This window comes from Prunus avium, chromosome 3, assembly GCF_965620075.1.
Source record: "Prunus avium chromosome 3, drPruAviu1.hap1.1, whole genome shotgun sequence".
Classification (NCBI taxonomy): domain Eukaryota; kingdom Viridiplantae; phylum Streptophyta; class Magnoliopsida; order Rosales; family Rosaceae; genus Prunus; species Prunus avium.
Genome location: NC_142286.1, coordinates 30,315,153 through 30,327,563, shown reverse-complemented (window position 1 = coordinate 30,327,563; position 12,411 = coordinate 30,315,153). Strand labels below are relative to the sequence as shown.

Here is a 12,411-nt window from a genome sequence, read left to right as displayed (position 1 = left end):
ACATGTCATCCACCAATAATAACTGGTCTGATGTTGAACCTTCATAATTTGTTGTTGTTGTTGTTGTTGTATCATCTGAATATATCTGATAACATAACTGGTTGAATTCTTGATCACTCATAAACACTTGGTTGCACAATTCGGAAGAATCATCAAGCGTGGACGTGTCGATAGACGCATCCAAACTGCCTTCAGTGTCTCCTTGATCCTCCCGATCCTGATCATCAATAATATGTACAACCGGGATTTGCTCCTCATCAACCAAGTTGTGTTTTTTCTGAGGGTGCAGTGAGGAGGAAGAAGTGTTTGGATTTGAGGCTCCATTGCCAGTGAGGTCTTGCACAAGCCTCTTGAAGCTTGAGCTGTCAGTGATGTAGACTTTAGGCCTCAAGAGTCTTATCAAACTGTTAAACTCTTTCTTCTCTTTCTTAGATATTTTCAGTGATGTTTGGCTTACTTTCTTCCCCATAGTTTTGATACAATTTTGCCGCCCTAGGAATCACCTCCCAGCTGTTATGATGCTAATGCGGAGGATTCAAAGAGCTATAAATATTAAGGTTATTGAAGGAGCTGAGTTTTGAAGGTGGTGGAAACAGAAAAGGACACAGAGACATAAAGATGCTGAAAATGATATTGTTTCTTTTTCTTCTTTCTTCTATTTTTAAAATGCAAAATTGAAAGCTTCATAATAGGAATCCTTCCATATACATTATACAACAACCCAAAATCACACATACTCTCTCTCTCTCTCTCTCTCTCTCTCTCTCTCTCTCTCTCTCACAGTATGACCCATCAAGGAAAATGCTAGGGTTTGTATTTACATGGGACGATGTAGACATTGGTCAATTCAAGAGGATGATTTTTTTGGTATTAAGATAAGTATTAAGATAATATATAACACTGTATGCCATAATGGGGTAGAAGAGCATTCATGGCACGCAGCTAACTATTCAATATAATTATAAAAAATTAGTGATTTTTGTTTCAGAAGAAACAGGGGATGTAGTAGAAATTTTAGGCCAAATTATATTTTTTTAGTCCCCGTAGTTTGATTCATTTTTCATTTTGGTTCTTATTATTTTGATTTTCACATGTTTAGTTTTATAGTTTGGTTTGGTTTGCAATCAAGTACAAATCATAAATTTCATCATATTTGTAAATGAAATTCAATATGACGATATGGAACAACCACATGTTATGACACTATTCAAAACATGAAATTTTTTTTTTTTTTTTCTTAACATTTTTAGACTTGTAGGACTTAATTGCTAACTAAACAACATTACTAAACACAAATTATCAAAATTGAAATCATGGAGACAAAAGTTAAAAACAAGCGAAGCTATGAGGACAAAAAGAAAATGTGATTTTGACCTAAAATTTATGTTTCTTTTATAAGGTTGAAGTGGAAATTGAAAGACATCATCACATCAATGTAGGGATGGTGTGAATGGTGTAGCCTCCATGTCCACATCCCACGTCATATCAAAAATCTTGAATTTTGGCGCTGGCTGTCTATATATTTGGCTCCAGCCTGTTGCAAATCACTGTGTGCCACATTGGCACTGCAGATAAGTGAAGTTGTTAACAAACTAATAATGTTTAATTAATTAATTAATTAATTTGTTTTGAAGCCTCTCCTCATCTTGACTGCCGCTGATGGACTTGAGCATCTTTCTGTTCTTCTAACTAAACACGTCTAATATTTTCTTATACCATTAACCCTGATCAAAAGAAATTCGCCAAGTTTGAATAAATGCTTTTGTTTGAAGCTGTGTAAATGATTCTAATTAATCTAACCAATAAAGAATAGTTTTTAGCTATAATACATTTCTTGGCATAGTGAAATGTCTCACCACCAAAACATGGATGCGAAGTCATCACCTGACCTTGCCAAACCACCTAATGTTTGTATTAGGTTCCAACCGAGTAGTGTCAAGAATGTAAACAAAGGTCATCCCCCACTATGGGAACTTATAACCGCAATGATAGAGCACTTATTTCTGCACCCGTGACGGAAGTTCGAGTTTCATCCTTTTATCTTTCAATCTTTAGGCCTCCTTTAAATGATAAAGAGGCTATGCTCCTGATGTATTTAATTGAGATCCTCTAAATACCAGAGTTCCAAGGGTAAGTGCAAAGAAAGGATGAGCTTCAGGAAATTAAATATTGTAAATTTGTAATAGCCTGAATGGGTCACTTACATATGTAGATTAACAGTACGTGAAATCACCACCAAAAATTGTGTAAAAATGTATTGAAGAAACAAAAGGTTCATACGATGTGAGAGCAAAATGTCACGGTACAATTTACTATGTGTATCTATTTAATTTACATGAAAGAGAGAACAATATCACCACAAATAGAAAGGTGAGAAGGAGAAAGAATGGATACAAAACCAAATTATAATGAACTGGAGTGCTGCTGCTGTCCTGCAGAGTTGATCAGCTGCTAACCCCACATTAACCTATCAAAAATGTTGAGTATAGACCTAAATCCTGAAGAATAACAAAAAGTTCAGCTAAAATGTGTAACTCTAGGGGAAAAAGTCAAAAGAAAAAGCAAAAATCTTTGTACCTTACATGAGGTACACTGGACATCAAGGCTGTTGGGTTGCAGGAGCATTTTCGGTCAAAGATGATCCTAGTCGAATCATTAGAGGATAGACAGGGCTGAACTCTTTGTCTCCTCGGGCCCTCACATGTGTGGCGTAGTCATCTAGTGTTGCTTTGATACCCTTCCAGACCTGATCCTCTCCTTGAGAATCTAGCCACAATGAGTACTGCAGAGGTGTTAGTTTGTTCCTTTGCAGTGGAGACTGCAATTCATCGGGACCTCGGGAGTAAAGATGGTGAAGTATGACGCTAGGTGGTAGATCTTGAAGAAGAGGAGATCCTCCAAGTTGGGATGTCTCCAAGAAAATAAGAGGTCGAAATGCGCGAAGGGCTCTGTATGGTGCACCAAGTTGCTCCACTGGGAACAAATTTTGACCTACAGCTAATTCAAGCTCAGCCATGTCCCTAGCCATCCTTAGCTTCCCTGATTCTGAAAGAGGTCTGACAAGAGAAGCATGCCTGATAAAGAATATTAAAACCCGCGCAGCCATGCTCCTAACAAGCCTAGTGCATATGGTCTCTGCTCCGGCAGTTGCAGTTTTTGAAGGCAACAGCCTAGACAGGAACTCGCTCCGGAAGTGAAGAATGCACTTCTGCAAATCCTCCATGTAAGGTGACGCATTGTTGTCCATAGCAGCATCCATGCCTAGCACACCAAATTTCTGCTCATGAATTTGCAAGATGCAAGACTCAAGACGGTCAAGCATCGCTTGAAATAAGGTTGTCACTGAGTCACAGGCAACCCCATATATGGCACCTAATGAGGGAGACAATACATCTGAAGCAATAGCGGGCAGTCCTGTAATTATAGATGATACGCGTGTATGAATTTCTTGGAGATGCTGACATAAAATGAAGTTCTTGAGTTGTGCTGGAGTTGCAGGACCACTGACTTGACGTGCTTCAGGACCAGCTGATATCTGCCATTTGGGATGTATTTACAAAATGAGAAAACTTCAAACATGGGCTAAAAATCACTTGTCGAAATAAAAGGCTCAGCATAAGTTTCTATAATATACATACATCTTTCACATGCAGTCTGATAGCTCAATTAAAGTACAGGTGAGGGTATACCCATTGAAAAGAACTTGATATCCTTAACTTTTTCTTTTTTTGTTTGGGTTACATGGGGCCAAAACCCAAAAACAGAAAAGAAAAACTATACAGCAATCAACCTGGGTCTGGAAATACCAGCCCAAACATCACCAAGATTAGTCAGCAACCCATCAGGGGGCTCTAGGCACTCATGAAAACCCAAAACAGAGTTAAGGCCTAACTTAACCAAATAGTCAGCAGCAACATTCTTCTCTGTGTGCACATGAATAATCCTCCATAAGATAGTACGTGATTCCAAATTTCAATCAGTCTCATTCAATTACCAAAAGAGCAAGTGAAACAGTTTGGACCATGAAATAAACAGAATGTGAACCTTAACTTGCCGTGGTTATGCAGCAACTACAATGAGTTCATTACATCTAACTTTGGACGTCTTACACATTGGCCAAAACAAGACTGGGATCATTTGCCTACATTGGTAATATTTGACTATGCAAGATAACTAAAAGATTACCTGGTATTCAGCCCGTTCAGCAAGCAGGAGAAGAACCTTGCCAATTTCACGCAATACAAGAAGAGTCAATCGCCCATCCAACTGAACAGCTTCTATTTCTTCTTGAATCCGTGTTATGATTCTTGAGATATGTTCTTTAGAGGGCACACTTCCACGGCTGGACACTGGAAATACAGTATTCACAAGGTCTGACAGACGACCCAAGCAGTGTGCTAAGAATGATGTCTGGAATATTTCAACAGCTGACACCAGTTGTTCTTTTCCCTCTGAAGTAATAGCCGGTAAAACCCCCTTGACGTCTGTGTCACGTGCAATTCTTTCAAGAAGATTATCTATCATTGAGAAAAGCTTTGGATACCCCATAGTGAATACCTCTTTAACAAAACTTGATGCAGTGAAAGCAGACTTCATTTGGTTGGCAAAAGCCTTTACAAGGGCCTCCCACACTCTATTTGTTATTATGGGCTCACCTTCCTAAGCAACATATAAAGTGAGCAAAAGTTATTGATTTTAGACAAGAAGCAGGAAAATTGTTGGAATGAAGTAATGCAAGTCAGAATGGAACTGCAAGTCAACCACTAGAAAGATTAAAAAGTTTATGCAAATTTTCTAGGCGGCTAATCGGTAGATAGTGCAAATCATTCATCATACACAGGAAAATTAATGATCTCTTTGTAAACCAAAATTCAAAGTAAATAGACACAAACTGCAGCAGATCACGGGTGCATGGTGCACATTGACAGGAATTGTTAGAGATATCCAAAAAGGAAGAAGAACCAACTTAGAACAAAAGACATTTAATGACTGGTCAGACTTCAGCACGGTCAGCATAAGATATATCATCTTCTTAGGAACAGCCCGTTAAAGGGTTTCGTTCGAACCAAGTCCAGGTTACCAACTAATACTTCAAAAAATACAGTAAAATGGTTTTCATATATCCATCAACTAATAGAGAAATCAGGCTAGTAGCAGAGACCTGAGAACATAAGTAACATCCATGCTCTGTACCATTCATACACATCAAATAATCAGAACAATTGAAAAGAAAATCCAATTGAACAAACCCTCTCACCTGAATAACCTCATCGAGCAGCAACACATGAGTAAACGGGTCACGCTTCTTAGACAGCACTCTCTGCAAGTGCCACACTGCTACCATGATTGAATGCAGTTGATCCATACAACTCCCAATCTTCTGCCAAATCGCCTCCCTCGCCTTGGCCCCGCCCCCAATCTGCGGCGTCCCACCGCCCCCTCTGATCCCACCCGGCCCAAACCCGCCTCCCCCCGACCCGGAAATGGCCTTCATATCCAATGCCACACTCACACTCTTTACCCCCATACCCTTGTACTTGTTAATCAACTGATCAATAGCCTGTCTCAGCTCCCCCAAATTGTAAAACACCTGCAACCCAGTCCCCACCTCGGCCTGGTTCAAACCCTCCATCCCCCTCTCCAAAACCCGCATCGCCTCATTGCGCAACTTGTCTCCGGTCTCTCTGACCCATTCGAGCTCGGCATCGACTACGTCAATGCCAGCGAGGTCATATTCGTTGTAGAGTGCCAAGATCTCGCAATGTAGCTGAGCGGCCTTGGCGAGATCCAGGCGTTCGGGGTCGTCCGACGCCAGAGAGCGGAGCTTACTGGAGAGACGAAGCGCTCTGATGGAGTGGTGGAGAAGGTCGGAGGAGGTGTGGAGGTTCTGGAGCTGGACGGTGAGGGTGCGGATGGAGGTAAGGGGGTCGGAGAGCTCGGATCGGGTGCGGCGGAGGGAGGACTGGAGGGAGAGGACGGAGGATCGGACGGTGGAGAGGGCGTGGTCGGCGTGGTGGAGGGAGGAGAGCTGGGAGAGTAGGTGGTCGTGGCGGGAGAGGACCTCGGAGCGGAGCTGGGACTCGAGGAGGCGGATGGCGTTCTGGAGCTTCTCAGCGGTGGAGGCGGGGGAGCCGGAGGTGAGGGCGGCGGAGGAGAAGTCGGTGGAGGAGAAGGAGGAGGAGAGGAAGACGGAGAAGATGGGGTCGGAGGCCAATGTGTCAAGGGGGGATGCGGTGGCGGTGGTTGGGGTTGCCGTGGACGTTGGGGTGGAGGTTTTGAAGGTGGAGAGGCGTTGCAGTGGGGAAGCGCTTGAGGAGACTGGAGACGGAGAAGTCATTTTCGACTCTCTGGAGTCTCTCTCCTTGTGTAGACTGTTGCTATTTTACTACCCGCGGCCCCCTTTGCTTTGCAGCAACTGTATTTGCCTCCGTTGGCTGTTGGCTTGGCTTTTCCTTTTTTTCTTTTTTCTTTCTTTTTTATTGCTTCAGTTGGCTGTTGGGTTAAGATCCTTAGCCCAAATCTAGCTCAGCCCAAGTCTTTTTTATTTTTTCCTTAAACCTGCTTAGCCCAAGCTTTAACTCATGGCCCGTTTGATAATTATTTCATTTTTCATTTTTTATTTTCATTTTTTATGCTAGAGTATAGAGATAAAAGATAGAGAATAGAGTGAGAATGAGAGTGAATATGGGATTGAGACGGAAGATGAGAGGGAAGGATGAGAGAAAGAAGTATCAAAAGTGAAAACTAAAACTAAAATCAAAATTTATTTGAAATTATTTTCACTTTATTACTCCTCCCTCCCATTCTCCCCTCTCATCCTCTCTCTCAATTTCATCATTATTCCCATTCTCACTCTCATTTCCCTCTATTATCTACCCAAAAAATGAAAACTAAAACTAAAATTAAGATGATTATCAAACGAGCCCTTAACTTCTTTTCGTTTTTTTTGTTGTGGATCAAGTCAGTTGGTTAAGGCAGTGTGTCCGCCCCTTGCACCCGAGTTATTTTCTCTTTATACATTAGAGTAGTTCATAATATCGTCATTGTCAAAAACAAATATATAAAGCAATTTTTTTGGGTATTGAAAAAAAACAAATGTCTAATGCACCCTGTAGGAGCTTTTTTCTTCCGGCAGCGGGTGGGCTGGGCTGATGGAGTTGTCCCCTTTGTCTGAGTTCGAAAATTAAGCCCCAAAATGCTTCGAAAGGGCAGCAAGGCCTTAGGAAGTATTTTGGTTATCTTCACCAACAAGAACAAAAGCAACTTACAGATAATTTCTTCATGTTTACAGATAAACTTTCGGGCTTGGCATGAGAGGCATGTGGCATGGGAGCAAAATTATCATGGGTTTAGCACCTTAGAGAGAGAGAGAGAGAGAGTTGTGGGTTCTTACAAAGGACAGAGGTTCTAATGGAAGGGAAGAGGGGTTCTAAGGAGGCTTGGTGAAGAGTTTTTGGTGATTTTCGTAGCTTCCAGCAGCTTGGCGGAGACTCTGCCAAAATTTCTGTCAATCTGCCAAGATTAGGGAAATAAAGGAAAATTGGCAAGGATAGCACGAAAATTGCTAAGTTTGCAAGTGAGAGAGAGAAAGCTTGCTCTCTGAAGGTTGTGGGTTGTCTTGTGTTGGGTAGAAGATGCCCTATTTATAGTTGCTGGGGTTTGTTCTTCTCCAAGAAACCCTAATGGTTTCTTCCCCTTCTAGCTAAGCTTTCCTCTTCCTTTCTTCTCCTCTTTCTTGACTTACTTCATGGTGGCAAAGTCAGCTCTGCCCAATCCCACAAAATCAGAGATTTTGGGTGCTCCAAGCTTCTTCCAGCGGCGGCCTCAGAGGGGAGCTTCCCTTTTTCACCCATCTTCTTTCTCCTCTTTCTTCCTCTTTCCATGGCCAAATCTGATGAAGGAAAGAAAGTGGGTGCGCCTGTTGGTTTAAGGGATGGCATCCTCCCCTGCGTGCCAATACCCCTTGGTCTCTTGAATGCTTGCCCTTGGAACTTGCTCCTTAGCCTCCCAGCAGCCCCCTCACATGTGAATCCCTAAGCCCCTTCGTGACTTTGTGTTTTCCAGGTGAGTGCTAAGGCTTGTGTTGCTTTTTACTCTAATTATATAGGTCTTTTAAGACAGCCACATGATCTATCCAATGGATGAGATGGCTTTGTCAAGGGTTGGGCTTTTGGGGTGGCTTATTCTAATTGGAGCTATGGGCTTTTTAGTTGGGCTACTCTAGTTGAAGCAATGGGCTACCTTTTCTCTTGTGCTTACCCATGTTTGGGCCTAAGAAAATGGGCTTGAGTCCCAAGACCCCCAAGCGACCCGGGACTTCCATTTCTCGACCCATAAATGGGCCCCATGACAACTTGTTACCATCCATACCACAACCCACTCAAGCAAGCCCCGGACATTTGAGTGGCTTGGGCCCACTTAAGCTTGTAGTGTGATTGGGTGTGAAATAATAATTTCTCGCTTGGCATGGCATGTCGCTTGGCATGCTTTTTTTAATTATGGTGCTTGATAGGATAATTGGCATGGATTTGCAGAGCTAAATGCATTTTTATAATTTTAATATCAGTTTCTAGCGTGACAAATTTTTTATTTGGCATGGCATGTAGGATATGGCTTGTGCATGGCAGACTTCTGTGCACTTCAAATCGGGTCTTTTCTCGATAATATATTGCTTTGGGTTAGGAATTTATTTGAGCCCAACCATGGATTTTTTGGGCCTCAACACACCCATAATTATTTGCAATATTTCATTCCCATTTGCAAATTGGCAAATTGGTGTTGATAGTCTAATTGGTATCTAGGTTTTATGTAATTACTTTGAGCAAAACAGATTTTTTTTATAAAAAAAAAAAAATCAAAGTACATATTGATATCACCCAACTCTAATTTTCTTTTAACTTTTTTTTAAGTAATGGGATAACTTTGTAGAAACTGGAAAAATTGAAGTAAAGAGAGTAAGCTTGAAAAAATAAAACAAACGCACACACACTCACCATGAATCATAACAGAGTTCATCACTTCATCTTATTTTCCAAATGAAAATGGACCGCTACACAAATGAATTCTCAAGAACCAAAAAAAAAGAACTATCTAGTTTACATGCTCTTTATGCCCAACTTTTGGGAACAAAAGCAAAAACCCATCAAATTAATACCCAATTATACAAATTAAAAGATGAAATTAAGAAACTAATTACTAATTAGAATGAATGAATGACGTCAGTCAGATGTGGCAACCACAGCAAAGGTAGAAGAAGCAGAGTGTGGAGACCAGAACGACAACCTCCACAGCAGAGAGAACCTTGAAGACGACGTCGTCTAGGATGGTCGTCTGAAAATCCAGACGCTTCCATTTGAACACTGAGAATTTCCTTGGCCACAGCTCTTTGCTGATCACCTTCTTTAACGACCAAACGGCCTTCTCCTTCTTCGAGTTCTTTTCCGACTTATTTTCCATCACAATATGCACAAACTCTCTCTCTCTCTCTCTCTCTCTCTCTCTCTCTAAAACGTTGTCGTATTTTATGCAATTGGTATGCTGAGAGGGAGAAGTGTGAGCTGGTGGTATATATAGAAATGGAGGGGGGTTAGAGGCAGAGCTTTGGTTTCTTCAAAAAGAAAAGGTGTTGGTGGTTGCAGCAGCTGGTGCTGGGCCTGCTGGCCAGGGTGATCAATGGAATTTGAGGTCTCATGGGAGGGTATTTCTGGAACTTAATAATTGGTAAAGCACCCTAAGCTTAGTGGCCGAATATTCTAGTTTTAAAAAAACTATTTTACAGCAAGACAGTATCATTATTATAATAATTATAGTAGGAAAATGTTAACCGATACACTATTTATGGAGTAGTTTTTAATTAATTTTTGTTCAAATTCTTATAACGCCAACGAAGACATGCAAATATATATCATGGCGGATTGGGTTCGATTCTCAAGGTTATATCGTAGATTTGGTTTCTTTTTTTTTTTGGGTTATGGAGGCTGATGTACACTCAAGCGCTAACCAGTTAGTAAATTTATATGTCACTAATTATTCGTTTGAATCTATTGCACAATATAATCTCATAATCTGGCCGAACTATTCATTTTTTAAGTTATCATTCAAGAATCACCTTTACAAAAAGCTTGATTCTTACAATAGAATATATTCTACCTTCCCATGTAATTCTTTTTCCCCTAATGTTAAGAATACATACGCTTGACAGCCTATAAGCTCATTTGATTAAGACAAAAGAGGAAGAAAAAAATCACATAAATCCAGTTGGTGATAAAAAAAAGAAATTAAAATAGTTCGCTTTTAAAAATAAAAAAACAAAAAAAACATATGAACCAACAACAAGGAACAATGATAGTAATAAACAAGGATCACAGTCTGTCGCTATTCATAATCATACAGGATTATATGCTTGCTTGGTTTGCACTGCTTTTGATTGGCATCTTATTAACCGAGTCTTCTCATCATTTCTCTCTTTCTGTAACGGCACATAAAAAATGCACGAGAAAGGACAAATTCGACATTTGATACTTTCATTCATCTTATAATAACGGTTTGGTATGGTAGGCAGATGATGTGGTCCAGTTGGTCAAGCCTATATTTAACGGCTAGTTTGTTAGAACAGTTCAAACCAATATTATTGCAGGGTCCAGTTCATCATTTAGAGTGACAGAGAACTCTGAGGAAGCTTTAGATTATTTCCAGCGTGGGGGGTGGAGCAACGTCCATCTAATGAGCACTTTGTGGCAGGACGGTCAATGTCCAGATAGACTAAAAAGAATAGTATCTTGGTTCTTGGAGGAGACAGCCTCATAATTGGGTTGGCCGCTTATGCGTGTCTCTGTTTTTTTTTATACATAATTATTATTATTATTTTAGGAGAGTTTCAACTTCTACTATATGAAGAAGAAAAAAATCATTTTAGTCGGATACATAAAGTTGATTTTCCTATCACTTTCATACATATCGTCACTTTCTGGAGAAAATAGAATTTACTTCTCAATTCCAAGCAATTTTCAGATTTGAAAACTTGCCTAGCCATTTGTTATTTTGGGAGTGAAACAGAGAGCATTAATAAGAGAAACCTTGAACCTCTTAGTCATCATGATAACCTGCAATAAGAAGTTGAAGTTAATTTGGCAGAATCAGAAGTTGCAAGCTCTTATTCCATTTACATACAATTTATAATAAATAAAAAGCCACTCTTCATTTAAGGCAAACTCAGCTGCTGAAACACAAAGTTAATTTGAAGACCCTGTTTCTCAGTTTCTCTCATCATCCATTTGCAAGTGTTTTTCTCTTTCTTTTCTCTAGGGGCTTTTACCCCTTTTGCTTATGATGTTATTTCAAAGTTGCTTTTCTGAGAAGCACTGGCTACTTATGGATTCTCCAGAAGAAGAATTAAGATGATGAAAGTCTACCTCATCTATTAGATTTGAATTTGGAAGGGTGAACATGGTTTTATTACATCTGATATTTCTTTTTGTATGCAGCTAGCACACTACCATTCCTCTTTATTGTTACGTGAGATTCTCAGTAGAATATGTATATAGAATTAATATGGCAACATTGTTTACCTAGAAATATCTCCAAGAAACCAGATTTATGCAGTTCCTTCTTGGTTTGCCAATTATCCAAATCCATTTACTAGATCTTATTGGATTTTATCCATAAGGGGTCGATATTATTATCGATAATCTGTCACTAACAAAACGTGCCGATACATTATTAACAACACAAGACATACAAAATTCATCATTTAACAAAGGACGGAAATCTTACACATGTAATTTTCTATAACTAATGTTAATGTATGCCACCATGATTATTGCATTGGTTGACCATTTATATAAGAGGACATCAAATATGTCTTGTTTCGATCATATCACATTGATTGTGGAGACAATCTGTAGTGCTTGGCAACATCTTGAACAACTTTTTAGGATAAGATTGGGGATAAAGTGATTGAACTGAATGAAGTCTAAATCATACTTAGAATTTTGAGTAGCCTAATAGAAATATATATAGTTCATTTCTATTCCAAGACATATACGTATAAATTGTTCGTCTTGAATTAATCACCCCTCTTAATTGGCGCTCGCCTCTCATATCGTCATAATTCATTTAATGTTATATTTTGAGAGAAATATTCCACGTCATTTTAGTTTAAAATCACTTTTAACAAATGACAATATCCTCTCATTTCAATACATGAACCGTATCAACAAGGTACTAAACACAACACGTAAAGCACACAACTTCAAAGACATATACCGGTACTCCACAGTGAATCATCAAGAAGAATCAACGGTAGTTGAAAAAGCTAATTTTGTTCTTCAAGGGAGCATATATAGAAAAAAGAAGAGAGAGATAAGGAACCTCTGTGTGTGGGCAATTTAGAACCATTAGCAGTCACATACG

General features: G+C 39.7%; 2 protein-coding genes across 4 annotated transcripts; both read right to left on the bottom strand.

Moving 5' to 3' along the window:
* Nucleotides 1-2,257: 2,257 nt before the first annotated feature.
* LOC110754887 (Golgi transport complex protein-like protein) lies at nt 2,258-6,451 on the bottom strand. 3 transcript variants are annotated; one of them, XM_021956012.2, is made up of 4 exons: nt 5,258-6,451; nt 4,186-4,659; nt 2,578-3,535; nt 2,258-2,498 (listed from the first exon to the last, which is right to left on the bottom strand). In XM_021956012.2, the coding sequence occupies exons 1-3, from the start codon at nt 6,335-6,337 to the stop codon at nt 2,600-2,602; spliced, it is 2,490 nt and encodes an 829-aa protein (XP_021811704.2). In that variant the 5' UTR covers nt 6,338-6,451; the 3' UTR covers nt 2,258-2,498; nt 2,578-2,599. The 3 variants fall into 3 exon arrangements, with proteins under 3 accessions (XP_021811704.2, XP_088107033.1, XP_088107032.1); XM_088250907.1 differs by having other exon boundaries at nt 2,258-2,467; XM_088250906.1 differs by having other exon boundaries at nt 2,583-3,535.
* Nucleotides 6,452-9,005: 2,554 nt separating this feature from the next.
* LOC110754923 (uncharacterized) lies at nt 9,006-9,661 on the bottom strand. Its single transcript, XM_021956051.2, has one exon. It carries the CDS (start codon nt 9,454-9,456, stop codon nt 9,223-9,225), a length of 234 nt encoding a protein of 77 aa, XP_021811743.1. The 5' UTR covers nt 9,457-9,661; the 3' UTR covers nt 9,006-9,222.
* Nucleotides 9,662-12,411: the final 2,750 nt, after the last annotated feature.